This window comes from Galeopterus variegatus, unplaced genomic scaffold (genome assembly GCF_000696425.1).
Source record: "Galeopterus variegatus unplaced genomic scaffold, G_variegatus-3.0.2 Scaffold1950, whole genome shotgun sequence".
In the NCBI taxonomy this organism is placed as follows: Eukaryota; Metazoa; Chordata; class Mammalia; order Dermoptera; family Cynocephalidae; genus Galeopterus; species Galeopterus variegatus.
In genome coordinates, this window is record NW_007728061.1 from 21,857 (window position 1) to 42,180 (window position 20,324).

Below are 20,324 nucleotides of genomic sequence, written 5' to 3' on the forward strand. Positions count from 1 at the left end.
ATGTCCTCCCAGATCTGAAAGGGACCTTAGAGTCATCTCAATGAATTACTCTCCTTTACAAATGAGGTAAGAGACTCAGAGAGTTTAAATAACATTCTTAAAGTTCATAACTAGTTGTTTGCAGATGTGGCTCTTGAATCCCTATCTTAAGCCCTAGGTAGGAAACTTGGGCTCTTTCTCTTTTCAGTCCAAAAGTATCCCCAAATTTCTTATGCTTTCGCACTTTCCCTCTTTTCAACCCTAACCAAACAGTTCTAATTTCCTGTTTATTTAAAGTCTTCATCAAATCTTTTTTTTTTTTTTTTTTTCCCTGACCGGTAAGGGGATCGCAACACTCAGCATGGTGTGGTCTGCACCATGCTCAGCCATTGAGCGCACCGGCCATCCCTATATAGGATCTGAACCCGTGGCCTTTGCACTACCAGCACTACACTCTCCCGAGTGAGTCACGGGGCCGGCCCTTCCTCAAATCTTTTTACAAAATGTATCATAAGATGCTACAACCCTTGGAAGGAAAGGACTTCTGAGTGTTCTCCAACATGTCTTAGTCAAAATCACTTTTATTTAAGGTCTTTTATGTCGATCTGAAGTGATATTCTAAAATATAAAATTACTTAGACAAAAATAAAAGTTTTCCCAACGGGAAAGGTGTTGATGGTGATGATGCATTTTTAAGTAGGTACTTTCTGCTTTGCAAAAAGTCTGTGGAAGTCTTTGATTCCCAAAGCACCCAAGACTTGTTAGGTTGGAAAAATAGCTTTTCTGGAGCCCTAAACTGGAATGGGAGATCAGAGCCTCATAACATGGACTGTACCAAAGAAGACCATCATTGGTCTAAGGAGGATGTAGACAGAAAAACAGTCTGTCACGGTAGAGATGGATGACCCAGGGCCCAAGAGCCCAACGAATAGGACCAAATCAGGAAGCTCCTGCATTCCCTCAAATCCTCCAGACATCTTTTGAGCCTTATTTCTGACTTCATTTCATTCTCAACCTACCAGGCACCAGTTTTTGTCAAAGGGGCCACTAACCGGTCATTTTGTATACCTCCTAGAAAAATGCCTGACTTTGTTTTCTGACCCAGAACAATTCACAAAACAGCATGAGCTTGTTGCTCTACCTTAGAAGAAAATCAATTTCTACCAATTGGATTTTTTTGGTGGGGGAGGGGTGCTCTATGAACAAAGGAGTCCTTTGCTGTAAGGAACCCATCTTAGCAATTATTATTATTTTTTTAAAGTTTTAAGTTCAAGTCTCTACTCATAAATGGACTTGAGATGGGGATGGAGTTTGTACTTCTGCTTCCAGACTGACTTGGAATGGGGAGACAGAAGGAAGGGAGGGTAGGGGGCATGCGGCACAGTGCCCTATGTTCCTCTAATGAAAGATCGTATGGTGGCCACCATTGCCTGCCAGAGGAGACCAAATCGCTATGACAAATTCAGGGGAACCATCAGGAATAAGAGTGAGGAAGAGCCCTCTACGGTTCATGAAGGAAAGAGCGTGGATTGACATGAATGTACTAAGGTGACCCCAATGCAAAAATCATTATGTAAAAGAAGGCTTAGTTTTGAGGAAGTTGTCAAAATCCTAGCAAAGGATTCTCCCCACAAACACATTTGACTTCTGTTGGAAACCAAGAAATGTTTATAAGCCTGAATATAGACTGTTGTAGCCATTTTAGTCTGCTGAGTAGACTAGTGATTAATTATAAGTAGTTTTTAAAACAATCCAATTGGACATACATTATATTCACAATACTTTTATAGAACTAATTCTACAAAATGTGACGACAGAGTAACCACAGTCCGACAAGTCACTGCAGGACAATGCCTACGAGGTGGGAGCACGGCTACACTGGCTCTGCAGGGAGTGGACAGAGGTGGAAGCTCGTTCTGCCTACACTGGGAATTGGAGTACTTAGTGGGCATGTGTTCTCGTGGTGATCGCGTTGCTTTGCTCTGATCTGATTTGCACTACCATAATTAGGTACCACAGAGTTATGGCCTAAAAAGTTAATGGAATAGATATCACGGGACTTTGGAAGATACTTTTGGTTAGTTTGGTTCTTTTAAGTGTCCACAGTTTACATTTTTAAGAAAATAAAAATCACTATCACATACATGCTTCTCCAGAGACCCCAATGATTGTATCGATGATTGATAATTTTGAAGTTGAAAGACTTGCTAAGTCATTTGGAACAGAACAGTTGCTAGGGCGACTGTACACTGAGCACGCAAGTGACAGGAGGGCTCTGAGATATTGCAATTGCATCTGATGGCTAGAAACATCTTTTGACCACAGTTTGAAGTGGCCAATGCATTTGACTTCATGGCTGGTAATTTTCAGAGGCTTTTCTAACAGTCTATATTAAGCACATTCGCATTCATTGCTTTCCTTTTGTCATTATTATTTTTTAAATTGTTGTAGCAAGTTTGTGTGTTTTGTCACAACAACTAAATAAAGGAAAGCCTGTAAATTAAAATCTGGGCATACATTGTCTCCTTGATCATGGAAATTGTCTGGGTTTTAAAACAAAAACTCAGTGAGAAGAATGAACGTGCTCTCCTATCCTCTTGTTAAGTACAACTGTTCATTGGTGTTTACAAACTTTCAGGCTAAAAGACTTGGGGAGGGGGGAGAAAGTCCTCCAGAGCCTCCCAAAGTTGGATTCACTTGCTCGGGTGGTTTGGAAATATGATACGAGAAGCACAGCAGCATGTTAGGAGTCCCCACCATCAGGACAATGAATGGAGCAATGTCTTGTGTGCATCTGCTTCTCAACTTCCACGTCCCAGGTGTGCCCACAACTCTCTTGGTATCATGAGTGGACCAGGTAAACCTTATCTGACAATTGTAGAAAAGCTGCAAGAAGGTGTTTCCTGCAAATATATGAACAAAGGGATGAGAAATGCAGAATGAAAACTAAAACTACAAAAATATGACTTTCAACTGTGAAAATAAACGTTTCCACTTATTAAGAGCTGGTGTCAATGCAGATCAAAATACACACCTATCCTGGAGCAGAGCAGGCATTCACCCGCCCCCTTTTGTCTTCTTTTGTGGACTTACTAAAATACATGTGTACGTCATTGGCCATTTAAAAATCGTTTTAATAATTCATTTCCCTTAATTACAATTAATTGTGGCAGTGACCATCATTCTCCTCAAAGAAAAAGAAAGAAAGAAGGGAAATATGCATTAAGGAGTCTGGCCACTTATACATTTTGATTTTGCATTGTTCAGATACAGGGAAGATATTTGACAATGAAAAAGAAAAGAAAAAAATATATTTTCTTTCTAATAAATAAAAATAATTTCAAATGCTAGAGGCTATACATGACAATTTTAGTATGTTCATTTATAAATGAAATCATTTTCTTTTCCAAAATACATGGAAGCAATATTCAAGGCAGACAAAGAGAAAGATCTGTCTATTTTATTCTCTTGCAATTCTTCCTTATCCTAACATTTCCACCAGTGATTCAGCATGTAAGAGGAAAAAAAGTCACGTCACCATTTATGAAGTTTGTCAGGCTTTAAAAAAATAGTTCTGGTCTCCTGGGAGTCAACATTCATCTTCAACTTCTCTGATTGGTGGGATCAAGCTGCTTGTGGATTTATACTGGTTGATCTGGTTAGCCATGTGGGTAGTCATGGGCTTGATCTGAATGTTTCTGGGATAGGCATTATCCGGTTCATCTGTAAACCATTTCTTTTCTGCTAAAGGGCAAAACGGATAGAAGACAAGGAGGAGAAACGAGAAGCTTAATTAGTCCCAGGGTAAAGCCTCTGGAAAGTTCATAGAAAAATGCAAAAGGTCATCAATGGAAGCTGACAGTGAGTAACTGCTAAGAGAGACAGTGCAGTGTAGGGAGGACCCCAGACTGGGAACATACCTCTGCCCCCTGCAGCAAGCAATCAACAGAACGTGCCACTAGGACTTGGAGGCACCAGGGGTGGACCTCAGAGAAGAGGGAGAGGTTGGGAGATGAACTCTGGCAACATTCTCTGGGGTCACTTTATCGGCCTGAAAAGCTTTGGTGCGGAGGAGATGATGCTTCTGTCAGATACTGGGTACAGACACGTGCCCGGGGAGAGATTCGTGCACCCACTGATGTGAGTGAAACACTGAAGGACTTCATCCCTGCTATAGAGCCAGCGATCTAGAACTTTATGCGGGATTGCCTCCTCCCAGCCTTTACTGGCTTTGCTTGTAATAAGCATACTTACAGACATAGCTCAACTATACCCCTCTTCTGTTTCTTTTGCAGCCAGCTTTGGGGGTCTTAAATCAACCCGGAGAATTTGCTGGCCAATGAGTTTGAAAATCAGAATAGTAACCTGTGTTTTAAGGAAGATTTTGAGATGGCTTTTGTTTCAAGAAAGAAAACTCGGTGTTGGTATAATGAGTAAAGAGAGTTCCCGGTGGCAATATCTCAACTGTAATAATCCAAGCTGTTGACAGGGACCGAGAAGAGGTCTTGGCATTTCATTCCACCCTAAATGCAGAGATGGCTGGGAGAGAGTGCTGAGCTGTGTGTTGGGGGCTGGCGTGAGAACGACAATGCCCTGGCGCCCTCCCAGCGGTGAGGTGCTATTTACAACACTCAGCCCTCAGCCCCGTCTCTTTCTAGGACTGGAATTTCCTGGGAAATCGTCCATGCTTATGGAAGGAAAGGACTGAGTGAATAGGACACTCTCACTGGGATTCATACACTTCATTTTAGTGGCTTAGGGAAAGAGAAGAGTGAAAGCTTTCAACACACCGTCAGCTGTGGAGACAATGGATTCTGCAGCTTGGTTTTCTGCCTACTAGAACAGTTCATAGCTGCCTTGTCGGTTGTCCTAGACTGACATGTTAATGAAATTTGCTCACCTGGCTTGAGGGCTGTGTGTGTGCGTGTGCGTGTGTGTGTGTGTGTGTCTGGCTAAAGATTTATAAATTAAGCATCTATGATCAGCTAATGACCATTATTCTTCTTTCTCCTTGGCCCATCCACACTTGGACTGCTTCAAGTGCCATCAGCCCTCGCTGCTGCTGAAGGCTGTGGCTGGAGCTGGGATGGGCCTGGTAAAAGTTTCACCAGCCTTTGTTCAGGAGCTCAGTTTACCCCTCAGGAAACTTGCTGCCTATGACATCGTTCCCCACCCTGCCCCTGCTTTGGCTGTCCCACCTATTATAATTAAGTTCACTTTGAATTGAACAGATTGGGTGATAGGAATTCATAATGCTATATCCTCACAGTGAAGCTAACTGATTAAGTGCTTTAAATTATTCCCCCTGACAGAATGATAAAGTTACAATCTGTTCTGAGATGATCTACAGCTTGCCAGACTCCTACAGCTTCTTTCTACATTCATTTATCTTTTTGTCAAGCAGAGTTTTTTTTTTTTTCCTAAGCTTCAATTCCATAGATCTTTTAAAGTCATCAGCACATCTGAATTATTAATGAGGCTTTAGAGGCAAGGCTCCTGATGGGCTGGTTAGAAAAGGTTGTATAGAAATCTGGGATTGTGTACACATCAAAATAATTTCAGCTCCATTTAAAAAACCATTTAGTTCAAGTGTGACATAGACGAACCATTATGCATTTGTGGAAACCAATTTTTTGTGATCTACGATTAAACTAACCTTTCAGAGAGGAGTAAAGTGCGATGGTTATCATGTTCCAAAAGCATCGCCAGGCCACTGAAACAATTTTAAACTACGACTTTTTCAGATAGTATATGGTTAAAGATGATTTTCTGAGGACTTGAGCCTGGTGTTCATGCTCTGTCTGCCTGAGCTGCCCTTGGCTTTGGCCATGCTGCTATGCAGACTGATTTTGCAAAGGGATTTAGTGCTAGGTGGGACATGCCATGTTGAGAGAGTGAACTCTGCTGACGGAAACAAGTAGGTCTGTTGGGTGAAAGACCTAAGACAGCTGTAATTTGCTGAAATTTTTACAGCTGCTGCAGAGAATAATTGTTCAGAATTTAGTCTTTACAGTTCAATTCAAAGTTGGCATCTTGACCTTTCACAGAGGAGAAAGTATCAATTTCTTTCTGCTGTCTGTGGGAAAGAGCATTATTTTCCCACTTAAGCTTCTCTTTCCTTTTAAATTTTTTGCCATAAAAAAAAAAATTCTAAGCAATGTAGCCTCTGCATTTTGGCCACAGAGCTTCAACACAAGGAAGACGTTGTGTTAAGCAGGTCCTGGTGAGGAGATGAGGTTTTATTATGCCTGAGAAAGAGTTGATTAATTCAGGTGCTGCGTAAGATAAAAATGAATGTCTTGTTGGAGACTTGTTTAGATGGGATGTAGAGGAAATAAAAATATACAAATATTCTAGGCATTTTACTAAAATGCCTTGTGGCAAAGGTATTTTTTTTTCCTTTTTTTGTCTTTTTTCGTGTGCGGCAATGGATCGCAACCCTCAGTGTCGCGCCCGTACCGGACCGGGACCGGCAACAGGATCGCAACCCTCAGTGTTGCACCCGCACCTCGCTCAGCCAGTGAGCGGGAACCGGTCTGTATGTTGGATCCGAACCCTCGGCAGGAGCGCCGCCGCTCTCCTAAGCAGCGCACTGTAGCAGTGCGCCACCGGGCTGGCCCGGCAAAGGTATTTTATAAAGAAATTCTCCCAAAGAGCCTTCAGAGGAATGCACATGTTAAAGATGACCTGTCATTGGGCTTCAATGGAGGTGCAGCTACAGCAATGACCATTTGGCTTGCTGAATTTCAACTTCCAAAGAAGAAACAGCACCAATGGGTGACCACAGAATTGGCCACGAAGAAGAGGACTCAGAGAAGGAATTCAAATGAGTGCCAAAGTGCTTTAGGATCAATCCAAATCTGAGTTTGTCCCACTCCCTGCTTCACCCCACGTGTCAGGAAGATTTCCAGGAGCTTTATTTCCATGCCTAAGACGAGGAGGACAGTCGATGTGGCTGTGAGGGCTTCCTCACTGCCAGGAAAAAATAGCCCCATTTGTGAATAAACTTCTCGAGGATGAGCTGCATGATGTCACTGTTCTGAGTATAATATGTGACCTGCCAGGAACTGCTGTCACAGGACAGGTAGTGGAGTTAGGGAAGAAGTGGCATTTCACAGTCTGCGGCAAGCTGGCTAGTTGAACAAGTTAAAATCTGGAAAATAATTGCAGAGAGATGGTGGTAAAATATCTGCAAATGCCACTGGGAGACTTCATTTATTAAGATGAGCTATGTCATGACCTGTCCAGCATGGGCAAGCAATGAGGTGTCGGTAGAAGAGATGGCCTGGGGTAGCAGGTTAAAGTCAAGTGCACCTGCCTCTCTCCCATACTGGTTGCATGGCTCTGAGCAAGTAATTGCTTAATTTATCTTAGCTTCACTTCTCCTCTGTAACAGGGCTGATGACACGACCTTCCTAATATTGTTGTTTAGATAAATGGAGCTAGTGCCCCTGAAGCACTTAGCATGGGTCCAGATACATGGTAAGTAAATGTGAATTAAGATTATTAGTATTATTAATAATGTTATCAGGCATTAGCATTATATCACTGCGGCTAATTGAATACACTTTAGTGTCCCTTGGATTCTGCATTTTTCAAATGGAGATGCCAACAGCAGCTACATCTGGGGTTGTTGTGAGGACTGAATGAGTTAATATATGGAAAGTGCTTAGAAGAGTGTCTGGTCTGGGGTAATTGCTAAGGTGTTAGCTTTTGGTTTAAGATTGGCATTAGTATGAGTACTATCAGTACTAAAGGATGATTTAAAGATGGGTGATACTTTTATGTGTGATTACAAATGAAACCCTTCAGCAGAGGAGCTGTGGGTAGAGAACTGGGGTGTATAAGTTGGGGTGCTGACCTGAAGAATGTGGATTGTGACAGTAGAGGTGACAGGAGAGGATTTAGTTGGTAGTTGTTATTTAGAAGGTGAAGGAGAGGAGGGGGTAACCTGGTGTTATATCTGGGGAGTCCAGAGCTGCTACCCTTCCATGGAACCTCTGTGTCTCTAATATTGGCTCTCACTCGACAGGCACCCTACCCCACCCGAGAGCCATCTGTGCCTTCAATTGCCAGTGTCGTCACTGAGATAGCAGGGTTCAGAGAAGGGGTGAGGACGTCCTCCGGCCATACAGCTAAAGGTCAGCCAGGATCCCGGAGGGGTGGGCTATGGCATGGGAGAGCCCCAGACCTGGTCTGACTTAGCTGCCTGGGACCCCAGAAACAAAGAAAGAAATAGGCTGCTCTGTGAAAATTGAGCTTCTTTGCAGTGTCTGTGGGTTGTCAGTGCTGTGGGATTTAGCCTTTTACATAAAGAATCCCCAGAGAAGAGCACAGAAGAGAGGACACGGTGATACAGTGAAGGCATTTGGAATAATTGGCCCTCTTCTTGCTGCACCACAAGCTGAGGTTTAGAGAGAAAAGGCTTGGAAGGATAAGATTCCACTTTGGAGAGAGATAACGGTTGAGAACAGGGAGGACTAACAAGGAGCTCCACCCATCGAGGGTAATGCTGCGTGGCAGCACACCTCCCATTTCTGCTAGGCAGTCTGGCACTCTTCTCTGCCCAGCAGACCCGATGCCCCAGCAACCCACCCATGCACACTGCCTCCTCTCTTCCCTGTGGGCAAAGTATGGCTATTTCACAGAGATGAAAATCATTTGCACCAGAGACAGAGCAGTTTTTGTTTATGAAAACTGTCTCAATTCTTTGCAATTGTCCACCATGACTCGATTTGTCTCTTTTAACTGAAAGTCTGATGCTGCCATTTGCTGAGCAGTGCAAACTGCCCCCTCCTGGCCCTTCTCTGTGGCCGTCCTCTGTGACCCTCGGTCCAGCCAACACCCTGTGGGCAGACCGTTCACTCCTCCCTTTCAGGAGGCAGGGGTCACCTCCAAAGGTGGCAACGAATGTGCAGTCTCTGTGTGGGAGACAGTCAGCCAGTTTAGTGACAGCTGCCCACAGCCACTTCTTTATCATATTATGACAAAGCAGGGATGGCTGAAAGAAGCTGATTGAGAAATTGATTTTCAGCCTGTCTTGAACTTCCATAGGCCCTGGCATTTCTGCACTGTTTCTCCTTCAAGAAGCCTGTTGCTATAGGAACCTGGCAGGTTGATTTAATTGTCTCTATTGGGAGGCAGGCACCTTTAGGCTTTTCCCATGCTGAAGAAGAGCCAGTCAAAAGGTTTTCTGGTCATCTGGGATCCTGACAATGCTGCCCAGAGGCACAGTCAGTCTCTCTACTCATGGAGCATACAGGGCTGTCCCTTTTCTCAGAAGCTATGTACCCAGCTCAAGAAGGTGCCACCTGCACACCAGCATCATGAAGCACCTAGAGACATTCATTGTTTTTTTTTAAAGATAAGCCAAGAGGACAAGGATAATTTATAAAATAACTTAAGGTATAAAAATGTTTAAGGTCAACTATTTCAAATATTTATTGAGCACCTATTGTGAGCCAAGTTCTGAGTCATAACCTTTCATATTCAGAACAGAATTCAAAACCTCTTCCAATTGTGGTAGAAATTGAATCATCTGTATAAGGGTCCAGCTTGCTCATCCATTTGAACTGGCTTCAGGAAGCAGTTGTTATGGGTGTGGATGATTCCATAATCATCTGAGTGTTGAAGCCGAGAAGGCTTCACTGGGCCTCCTGGTCTACCAACTTACTTGACGCTCATCCCTTCTAAAGTCCAAAGCAAATCAGACTGAAGGGCTTACAAATTGCTTCTCTTCCAGAATGGCGCAGAGAGCTGAGTTCCTAGCTGTTCTTTTTAAATGCATACTCTGTATTTTCAAGAAACTCCTACTTGCTTTTTTTTTTTTTTTTTGGTGGAGAGAGGGTGGGGGAGAGACAATACGAGAAGCTTTTATGCCTCCTTCCTAAGTGAGCAGATGTTGTCCTGAAAGAGGAAGGGGAAGGTTGGGGCAAATGGAAAAAAGTGAAGGAGACTCTTCCGTCTGTTAAGGAAAGTGTAATGGTAGTTTCGGCCAATTAAATAGAAGTAATACCTTTTCCATCATCAAATATGTCATTACCCAAATATGGTCAATTCTCAATTATCTGCCAGTGGGTCTTGATTGTGTGCCCAAAGTCCAGGAAAAGCCCCCATATTTCATCTCATGTCATAGTCTGTTCCCATTCCATTCCCATCACAATATCGTCTCATCAGAGCTGCTCAGAGATTGTATATAAAACACATTTTGGATTTACTTCTCTCTATCTGCCCAGTTTCTAGTTGGTATTTAACAAATGTCTGAAAGGCAGGTGCAGGAGAGACTTGGGTGATACAGAGACCGAATCATCAGCCCCCAGATACCCGGGCACAGGCTATTGAGTGGATACATCCAGCTGAACAGTTGCGACTTTGGCTTGTACCAATCAAACCTAGAGACCAATGCTTTTGCCATTAATCACCCTCCTGGTTTAAATAAAAGGAGGATAAAATATTAACAGAGAAGCAGGTTTGCCAAATGAAATAGCTGCAATGTTTTCCAGAAAAGTTTAACAACCGGCATTATCACTTGATTTAGTGAGTCTCGCCAAGATAAACACAGAGATGTGAACAGACTGATGGGGGGACTGGGTTGGGGTGGCGGTAATGGGGGGCAGTGAAGGAAGCTGGGTTTCTTGATGGGGAAATGCTTTTGGGCTTGGAGCAATGTACCAAGGTGGGCAGGGAGGCCACGTGCAGATTTAAAGGCAAGCCAGATGGAGAGAAGTTCCCCCCCAAATTACCCAACCCCAAACCCAGGAACATCAAAACAAACTCTAAGGAATCTAGCAGTAGCAGCAGCACAGCCTCATTGCGCTGAGCAGTTTATAAAGTGGAGGAAGGAAGAGAAGGAGAGGGAGAGGGGAGGGGGAAACAGCAAAACAAAAGAAATAAAACCACAAACAAAACAATATAAATAAAAATAAACAAACCAATAACAGAATAAAATTTGTAACTCCTTTTTTTTTTTAATTTCACAAAAGTTTTCACAAGGACAACGTTATAGAAGAAAACCCCCAGCAGTGGCTAGGTCATGCAGAACCATTAATTGTCATACCTTGGCCCATTCTATTCATCCTTGTTGCACTTTAGAGAGAGAAGTAAGCTATGTGAGTTTTACAATGCTTTTAAACTGTCATATTTCCTGTTGAGCACTTTAACTGGCACATTCTTATAGTTATAAATGATCTGAGGGCGTAACTTTATAACCTCCTTTGCAGAGAATGCATACAGAGCTCTTCATGATCCAAAACTAGGGGATATGTATATATAGTTATATATATATATAGTTATATATATATAGTTATATATTAAGAGATAGTTATTTGTAATATATAAATCAATATATATATAGGGATAAAAAATAATTTGAAAAAATTCTTTCACTCAAAGGGCTTTTTAATATACAATTATTCCCCAGCCCATTACGGGTTTAAATACTGCACTGAGCCTGTCTTTGGTGCAAGGGTTGGAGGTTCTGACTGAGCCTCACCATTTTGTCAGTAAAAGTGCTTGTCAATTCACACAGCAAGCAAATCTCCAAAACTATCATGCTCGAGGGGACAGGGGATCCAAAATCTAAACCCAAAACATTCACCATAAAAACACCTTTTCAGAGATGGTACAGCTGTGACATTTTTCCTTCTCCCTTCCACCCCTATTCTATTTGATGTAATTTTTTTTAAGTAAATATAGTAAATATGTATACACCAGCCTGGGGCTAGTCCATCCACAGAAGAATTTGGTTATGGTTTAGTTGGCCAATTTTTAAGTACTGTACTGCCTAAAGCATGACTTGCATGCAGAAAACATCTGTATGTTGAAAAAAGGGTATTCTTTCTACCTTTCATGCTTACTGTTTTTTAAAAAAGAAAGAAAACAAAACAAAAAAATAACTATACCAAAATGTGTTTGGCTCACTGTTGAACTCTTCTTATCCCCCATCTCATAATGACAAGGAACAGGTCCCTATTACTGTCCTCCACCTGCCTAAGTAGATTGGCTACGTTACAGAAATTGATGAGGAGGAATGTTTCCCCACCATCTTTCTGCTTTGGGGCAGCCAGTATCCTGCAGCTGTGCCAACAGTTTAAGGTGGTAGCTGGCTTTTGTCTTTTTTGAGTCAACTGTGGCTTGATGCTTCTACATTCTGATTTATTTAGCATGTTGGCTCCTGGAAAACTTGATCCGCTGCTGGGTTTCTCTTCCTCTCACTCAACCATCACCCCAGCCCTTGCTCTGACCTGGCAATGGGGCCCTAGCTAATCAAACAAAGGGGAGTAAAAAGGTCCCCTGAGAATGCATGGAAAAATACTTGCTCTTTCCTGAGCATTATTTATTCTGTACATAAGGTAAGTAATTCACCTTTTAAAAGATGTAAAAGTCCCAGGAAGGTAGTTTTTAATGACTTACATCTGATATTTATGATACATATGGCTTTTCATCCCAAATGTCAAAAGTGAAAGAAAAAAATTGCTATTCATATGGCAGCATAAGGAGACAGAATAACAATTTAATATGCAATCAAACCTCTTTCACTTGAATTAAATGACTAGAATTTGAGGCATCCATGAATGGAATACTATTCTTTCCTCCATATTAAGGTTAGAAATGTTCATATGAACTCCCAAAGGAAGCTAGCTCTGGGACAAAAGGCCTTGGTGAGTAACTAAAAAAAAATCTCTGATGTTCTCTTGCAACAAGCAGGTGCTTAATAATCATCTACACAAACTGTGAAAGCTTTTCATATGCTTCATGATACTTCGGCCCGGGGAGTGGAAACCATCAATATGTTTTCATTGCTTTTTGGTTGCTTGTTTCAAATAAACGTGTGCTAACTTATTGTGTGTGTATAAAAAAAGAAGAAAAAAGAAAGGAAGACAACAACAACGAAAAAATCAAAACCCAAAGCACCCTGATCATCCTGATAAATCAGAATAAACATTTCTTTTACACTAAGTAAACTTGCTTTGCCTAACTGACATCGCTCACACGCGCTGCCTTCTCATCTGTGAACTCTTTCCTGCAGTGAGCTATTTATGTCTGGAGCATGCCTCTGGGTTATTTTTCCCCCTAGAATCATAAATAACTTTTGGTCCGTCTGCTTATTTGCTGTTGTGCTCAAGGGTTTTATGGTGGTGAAATAAAAATGACAACCACATGCACACTATCATACATATGCAAATATGTGTAAAAAAAAGGGGGGGGTACTACAGGGGAAAACAGGAGAGTTACTTCGTTGGGAACACCGACTGGGAAATGAGTGGCAGATACAGTTTCACACAGTGGCGGTGGATACACATATCAAAGCCGCTCTTCCTGCACGTACTTCTGTTTGTCCCGGGACTCCCTGGACTTGGGCCGGTTCTGTCGGTTTGCTGTGGACGGGATGGAGTGGACGGAGGAGCTCTTCTTGCTGGAGGACTGGGATGAGTGGGAGGAATGGGACAGGCTGGCCCGGGACTGGCCGGCGTTGTGGTCAAACTGCATTAAGCAAAAGATCAGGTCCGTGGGCACGAGCTCAAACTCGTACGGGGGGTTGGTGATGACATACCTAGAACGGAAAGCAAAGAAGTCACCACCCGAGGGTAACCTGGCAGAGTATCCGACTCTCCCTGAACCAAAAGGACTTGCTATCGTATCTGGAAGATGCACTTCTAGCTGGTCCAAGGCTTTAAAAATCTCCTTCCAAGTTAAATGAAATCTTCCTGTTTCACTCAATAGGAAGCCGGCCGTGAACCAAATGAGATCAGGTAACGGGAGAACCAAGCTGCACTTCCCATGGTGTGCACACACCTTTCCATACAAGGTCAAGTTCACTTCTGATCCTGAGACGCTCAACTGCAGGAGGTTTCGTGGACTGCACTGTAACTTTCTAGAATTTTCTGACAACCTCAGACACACATCACAGGATCTTTGTCTTCCATGACCCAGCGTCTCCTCAGATCATCCTAACTCTTTGCCTTTTAAAGATCAACTGCGGTGGGAGTTTTACTACATGCAAGGACATAAAATACTTCTCTGCCTCTCTGTCAGCCCTGCTTTATTGTTCTCCTCAATTAGATCTGGCTGTCTCTCGTATAAACCGGACATGACTAAAATGATCACTATGTGCCATCTACAGCAGGGGATCTCAAAGTGTGGTCCTCAGGTCAGACAGACTCCCTGACTCTCAGCATCACCTGGGAGCTTCTTAAAAATGTACATTTTTAAACAACTCCACCTCAGGCCTGCTGACTCGGAATCTCTAAGGGTGGGGTCAGCAACCTGTGTTTTATTTTAAAAAGCTCTGCAAGTGCTTCTCAAGCTGGCTAAACTTTGAGAACCCACCAGTCTACAGCAAGTGCTTAACTCTGGATGTATGCTGTAATTCCTGGGCATTACATGTGTAACATTTTTATATATTTTAAAGCTTATATATACATACATATTTTTTCCTTCCAGACCAATTAAATCAGAGTAATCAGAGTATTTTAAAAAGCTCCCCAGGTGTTTCTAATATGCAAGAAGGGCTGAGAAACACCTCTGTAGCACTGTTTCTCAGGGTATACAAATATTATGCAAACTCACTAACTTTGGTAATTCTAGGATGTACTTTTAATTTTTGCCAGCTATAAATTTATTTTAATGTGTATTAAAAAAACATAGCCCATTTAAACTGTTATTTTTCTGCTTCAGGTGATAATATAAAATTTTCTTAAAAATATATAAAAGTACAAAAGTGAGTCAATTTAAAATATATGAGGTAAAAATATAGGATTCTAAGGTATGGCAAAGGAACCATTTATCTTAAACATGAGCAATGTGAAATTTCTCTATACTAGGTACCAACAGAGGCTATATCCCAGTAGCTGCAGTTCGGGGGAGATGCTTCTATTCAGACTTTTGTAACTGGGTGATAGAACTGTTCTACAAATCTTGAATTCTTCCATGTCTTTAAATCTGCTATTAGTAATTAAGAAAAATGTATCCCATAACCTCCAAACTCAGTGTTGGATTTAATGCAGACAGAGTAATTTGCATGTTGAGAGCATGTGTACAGACCTTTGCCTTTATAGTAGGGACAGGAGAGGGCATTTGTGTGTCTGCAACTGGGTGGGAGAGCAGAGTGGAAATAGATACTCACCTCTTCGTGCACTGACTGGGGGTGCTGAGGTGAGCATCTCTCAGCCGGTAAATTCCAAAACAAAGCATATTATATGTTTTCAGAGCTTTGCAGAACAGATCACCATAACAACCACCATCCTGGGAGACAACAAAAGAAAAGAGAGAAACATCCTTTTTATTTGCTTGAAAGTTGAGGCCCAGGGGGAAAAGGGCCTTTTCATAAAAGCTTGTTTTGATGTCTCCTGAGTTAAAGGGTCTGTGCCAAGCGACTGTGGCTGAAGAAGTCAATGTGGTTAACAGCCTACACCTGACATGGGTGATTTCAGGGATCAGGTAGTAATGGGGTTTCCCTCTGGTGTCTCTCCAGCTTTCTACCTATAGCAATGAGAGCTCTAAAGAGATTATGTGTCTCCCTAACTTTGAGTGAGGGTGCAAAGGCTGAAGGTCTCAGATGTACGAGTACGTTCAGCTGAGGAGAAGAAACCAGTTCTGCAAAGCAGTGATTATGTTTAGCCCCAGCTCAGCTGTAACCACTGTGGTTGGACCATGTTGTCAAAACTGCCTGAGTGATAATGAGAACCACTGCAAGGGGAAAAGACCCCACTGGGTCCTATGGTGACAGACTCTTTCAGGAAGGACTTGTGAAAAGCACAATTTACAGACCTCAGAGATGGCAAGAGTGGAAGAGAATGTGTTTCCCCAGAGCTGGGTGTCTGCAGGCTGAATAACGGGGATTCACAGATCTAATCAGTTCCCAACAGCCTTCCCGGGGTCTGAGGCCTGATGCAGAAAGTGAGAGCAAGCGCATTCACATAAAAATGCCGCTTCCTGCAGCCAGGTGGCTTCAGGTAGGCGTGGTTACAGTTAGGGCACTGCAGTCTGACTTCACTGGGAATAAAATGGCTGTATTTGCCCTTCCTATCATTGGAATTTCCATATAAACACTACATTAGAGAACAGAAACGGGGCCAAATCTTACCATTCTTTAAAGTCTTTATCCTATTAAAGTGTATCCATAAGCAGATGATAGATAAAAAGAGCCTCTAGTTACTGAAGTTCCCTTTCGAAAAAGCCCCGTCTAACATAGGTCCTAGCTCATAGCCCAACTAAAATATGGTGCAAGTACACATCAGTGTTTCACAAAAAATGGAGAAAGACTCTTTCCTGGTCTCCATTTCTGCTAGTTGGACTTTCCGGGCAACACTATCGTTTGCACAACAGGTCTATTGGTTCCTTTGACCTGTGGCTCCATCCCTTAAACACATCCGTGGGGTTGGGCTGGGAATGAGGTCAAGATGGTATACTACTGCCAAAGTGCCTGAACCAAGCTGGTGTGTGGTCACCTCTGTCACCGGGAGGGCCTGAAGGAGGGTGACTGGGCCCAGCGTCTGAAATTACAGGACCTAGGTTTTGAATTAGAGGCATTAAAGGATACCTAGGAGATGCTGTTTGTTTGGGCAGTGATTCTGGATGCACATGACTACTTTAGCGCTTTGAAAACAACCATTGCTAGGATCATACTTAGATACGAAAACTCAGAATCCTGGGGGCCGGGGCTGGGCGTCCCATGTGCTGTTAGTGCATGGTCGGCGTTGAGCAGCCCTGAGCCATGCTAAGACCTGTGGAAGTGCTTCCCAACCCTGGCTGCATGCCAGTATCATCTGCTGCCTCCATCTCAAAGCACAGGATACCTGAGAACACCCAGCAGTGAGGAAGCCCACCACTCAGAAGCCAGGGGGCCTTGGTGCTGATTCCTGACAGGGCCAGTCCTCAGTCTCCGGGCTTCGGTTGCCTTAGAGCAGGTGGTGGGAGAACCTGCACCCGAGGGTTGCCATGAGGATTACAGTGAAGTACTAAGCATAAAGCACAGTGCTAGGGACACAGTAACCACAAATGATCACCTCGTTTGGTTATTTACAGTAGGAGGAAGAAAAGACTGGTGTCACTGTCTGACACCAATTTCATTCAGATCAAGCTCTCCCTAAACAGCAGGCTCAGGTGACCTCGGTGCTGCAGACTCACCCCTAGGTCGGCGAAGGGCCCGTCCAGCAGAGCTAGCTGTGCCACGCGGCAGCGGTCCCTGTTGGCCAGCGTCTGGGGAGTGCTATAGCCCCCTCGAAGTGCATTCTCCTCAGCTATCAGAGCCTCGAGCTCCGGCGTGGCTCCTCCAGTCACCAGGGTCCGTATCAGGGTGAGGATATTGTCATTGAAGTACGTCTGGGGAGAGAGGGGGGGAAAGTCCTTTCAGCAAACACCCTGAAGTCACGACAGCCGACATCCAAATTACAACTTTTCTTGGTATCTCCTGTTTAAAGTTCTGGTCTGTCTCTTCAAATAATTTTATGTGTGCAGTGAAAAGACAGCAGGCTCCAATTATTCCACTCTTTTCTATTCTGCTCGGCTCTGTCCTGAAAGCCTGACTTTTAAAAACCAATCCAGGGGATTTTTATTAAAGGGCTGAAGTCCAAATAATTGGTGTTTACTATAATTGGTGTTAGTAGGGATGCAAATACTGTCTCTCCTCCTCAAGTCTACATGTCTACTTTGAAACTTTGGGTGTGTGTAATAAAATGCAGCCTGCCCTGGCTGCTAACCCAAGCAGGGGTCCCTGTGAGGTCCCATCACCCATGTGCCAGGAAGCTGCCCGCCCCCCCCCCCAATGTCAAAGCTTTCTGTGCAGGAATAAGAGGCCAAGAGAATCAATGCCACACACCCAACAACGTATCACATGCTTTGGTAACGGGCTGACCCAGAAGTCTCTATCAATTAAATATGTCCAATAAATTTATGACTAGGTGAATAAATGTCCTGGAGTGTGCACTTTAGTTTTTGCTTTTTAAAATAACTCTAATAGTCTGAGGCAAATATAGCTTATTAAAGAAGTTTCTCCTGGAGTGTACACTTGTCTCACATCTGAAACATAACAGGCCTATCAGGAATAAAACAATGGGAGTTTAAAAAAAATTAATAGAATGTCAAATAAAAGAGCTTAAAAAGATATTTGTCACCCAGACTAATTTGAGAAAATCTCAATTAAGGGTGTGCATTCCATTTTCCTGTGCTAGAAGGAATCAAATATGCTAAATAAAATCAAACAAAATTTTTCCTGTGGCTTTTAAGGGTGTATGTACCTTTGGAACAAGTTAGGAAGACAAATGCGTCTTGACGTCAGTGGCTTCTTAGAGACTTTACACACAAAGCTTAATGGGGAATAAAGCAGGGAAGGGTAAGTCCCCAGCTCTGCTTTGCCATCACTAGTTCTGTGTCTTGGGGGACATTGCCTAATCGTTCTGGGCTTTGATTTTCTCAACGTAAAATAAGCATGGTCATGAAGATTAAGTTTATATGTAGAGATTCCACAAGGACTTCTGAGTTAAGATGATAGTTGCTAGAATTAGGGCTGGATTCATGTTCCTCATTGAAATACTCACAAAAACACCCAAAGTGATAGAAAAGCCCAACTGCAAACGAAAACAGGAATGTTATTCATAGCCTGCCACACCCTAAGGAGAATTGATACTGAGTTCCGATGTGCCCTGGGAGGGAGATGCAGAACAAGGACGCCTAAAGTAAGAAATGTTGCTGGAGAGGTTGAGGGATCCAGAGTTGGGCTCTGGGTTTCATGCTGACTTCGCCTCTCCGAAGCTTTGTGACCTTGGAAAGTTATTTAACATTTTTGTGCCTCAGTTTTATGATCTATAAAATGTAATACCAGAGTGGTTATGGGGACTCTATGACTTATTATACACATGAAGCACTTAGAAAAACGCTCGGCGCACAGGAAGCACTGATAAATACTTTTGGCCTGGTATCTATCAGAGACTTGGGGCCTTTGCTGATGAGAGGAACTGTCACCCTCATTCCCCACCTTGCCTTGGGTTTTCTGTCTTTTCTGGTTTTGGTTTTTGGTGGTGGGGGGTGCAAACCAAGGCAATTTCATTTCACTCTTTAATCGGTCCTTCTCAGTCTGCCTCTGTTCTAAGACTCCATTTAGACTCAGGAATGGCACACAAAGGTCCCTGGGGATGGCACCCTGGGGCATGGTGGCAGCAGCAGCAGGAGCTGCCAGAGGGGCACTCTAGTGGACACTGGCTCAGGGCACACGTTTCCCAGCACTTTCACAGGTCAGTCCTCTTCCGCACTGTCCCATAATATTGAAAGCAGGAGACCACTCCACAGCCCTGCGCGTACTTCATTAAATAGGTGTAAGCTGGACACAGAACTTCCAAAAAGGCCTTTATGCTACAATTACCATTCTTGATCAACACCAAGGGGAGAATTCTAACAGCAAGAGAGGTGGATGGCAGATCATTTATGACCTCCTATACCGAAAAACTGACCTTTTCTTGCTCAAATATAAAGATAGAAAAAAACGGTCAATATAAATGTTTTTAAAAAGGGAACCATAATGTTTAAGATTTAAAGAAAAGCATCCTTTTGATGGGTTAAATAGTTACTGGAAGAAATAAAAGAAAAATTCAGAAAGCATTTGCTTTGGAATCAAAATAAATTTTTAAAGATATATGGAGTATCTACAACAAAGAGTAAAAGATAAAATGAGAAGAAACTGAATTCCCCTTTGTGTAAGATATCAAAATTAAAAACAGATATGAGAAAATAGTTAAGAGAATCCAGTACCCTTTCATGATAAACACACTCAACATACTGGGAATAGAAGGGAAATCCCTCAACACGATAAAGGTCATAAATGAAAAAAATCCACAGCTAACATCATAATTGATGAAACACTGGATGCTTTTCCCTTAAGATCAGAAACAAGAGAAGGATATCCACTCTTGTGACTTCTATTCAATGTTGTACTGAAGGTTCTAGACAGGGCTAGAAAGAAATAAAAAGCATCCATGTTGGAAAAAAAAGTAAAACCATCTCCATTCACAGATGACATAATCTTGTCTATAGAAATTCCTAAGGAATCCACTAAAAAATTATGTGGGTAATAAATCAGTTTAGCAAGGTTGCAGGATACAAAACCAATATATTAAAAAAATTGTATTTCTATACATTTTTAATGAATAATATAAGAATTAAATAAAAAAACCCAATTCTACTTACAATAGCATCAAAAAGAATAAAATACTTTAGAAATAAATTTACCCGGGCCGGCCCGGTGGCGCACTGGATAGTGCGCCGCTTGGGAAGCGCGGCGGCGCTCCCGCCTGAGGGTTTGGATCCCACATACAGACCGGTTCCCGCTCACTGGCTGAGCGAGGCGCGGGAGC

The 20,324-nt window shown here is 42.8% G+C and overlaps 1 protein-coding gene across 1 annotated transcript in view; it reads right to left on the reverse strand.

Moving 5' to 3' along the window:
• Positions 1–3,095: 3,095 nt before the first annotated feature.
• Positions 3,096–20,324, reverse strand: part of KCNMA1 (potassium large conductance calcium-activated channel, subfamily M, alpha member 1) — a 258,994-nt gene continuing 241,765 nt past the window's right edge. The window contains exons 21-25 of the mRNA XM_008579735.1: positions 17,107–17,301; positions 15,104–15,222; positions 13,307–13,531; positions 11,036–11,064; positions 3,096–3,723 (exon numbers count right to left, since the gene is read on the reverse strand). Coding sequence (XP_008577957.1) covers positions 3,569–3,723; positions 11,036–11,064; positions 13,307–13,531; positions 15,104–15,222; positions 17,107–17,301 — 723 coding nt within the window. The 3' untranslated portion in view covers positions 3,096–3,568. The remainder of the gene's footprint in view (positions 3,724–11,035; positions 11,065–13,306; positions 13,532–15,103; positions 15,223–17,106; positions 17,302–20,324) is intronic.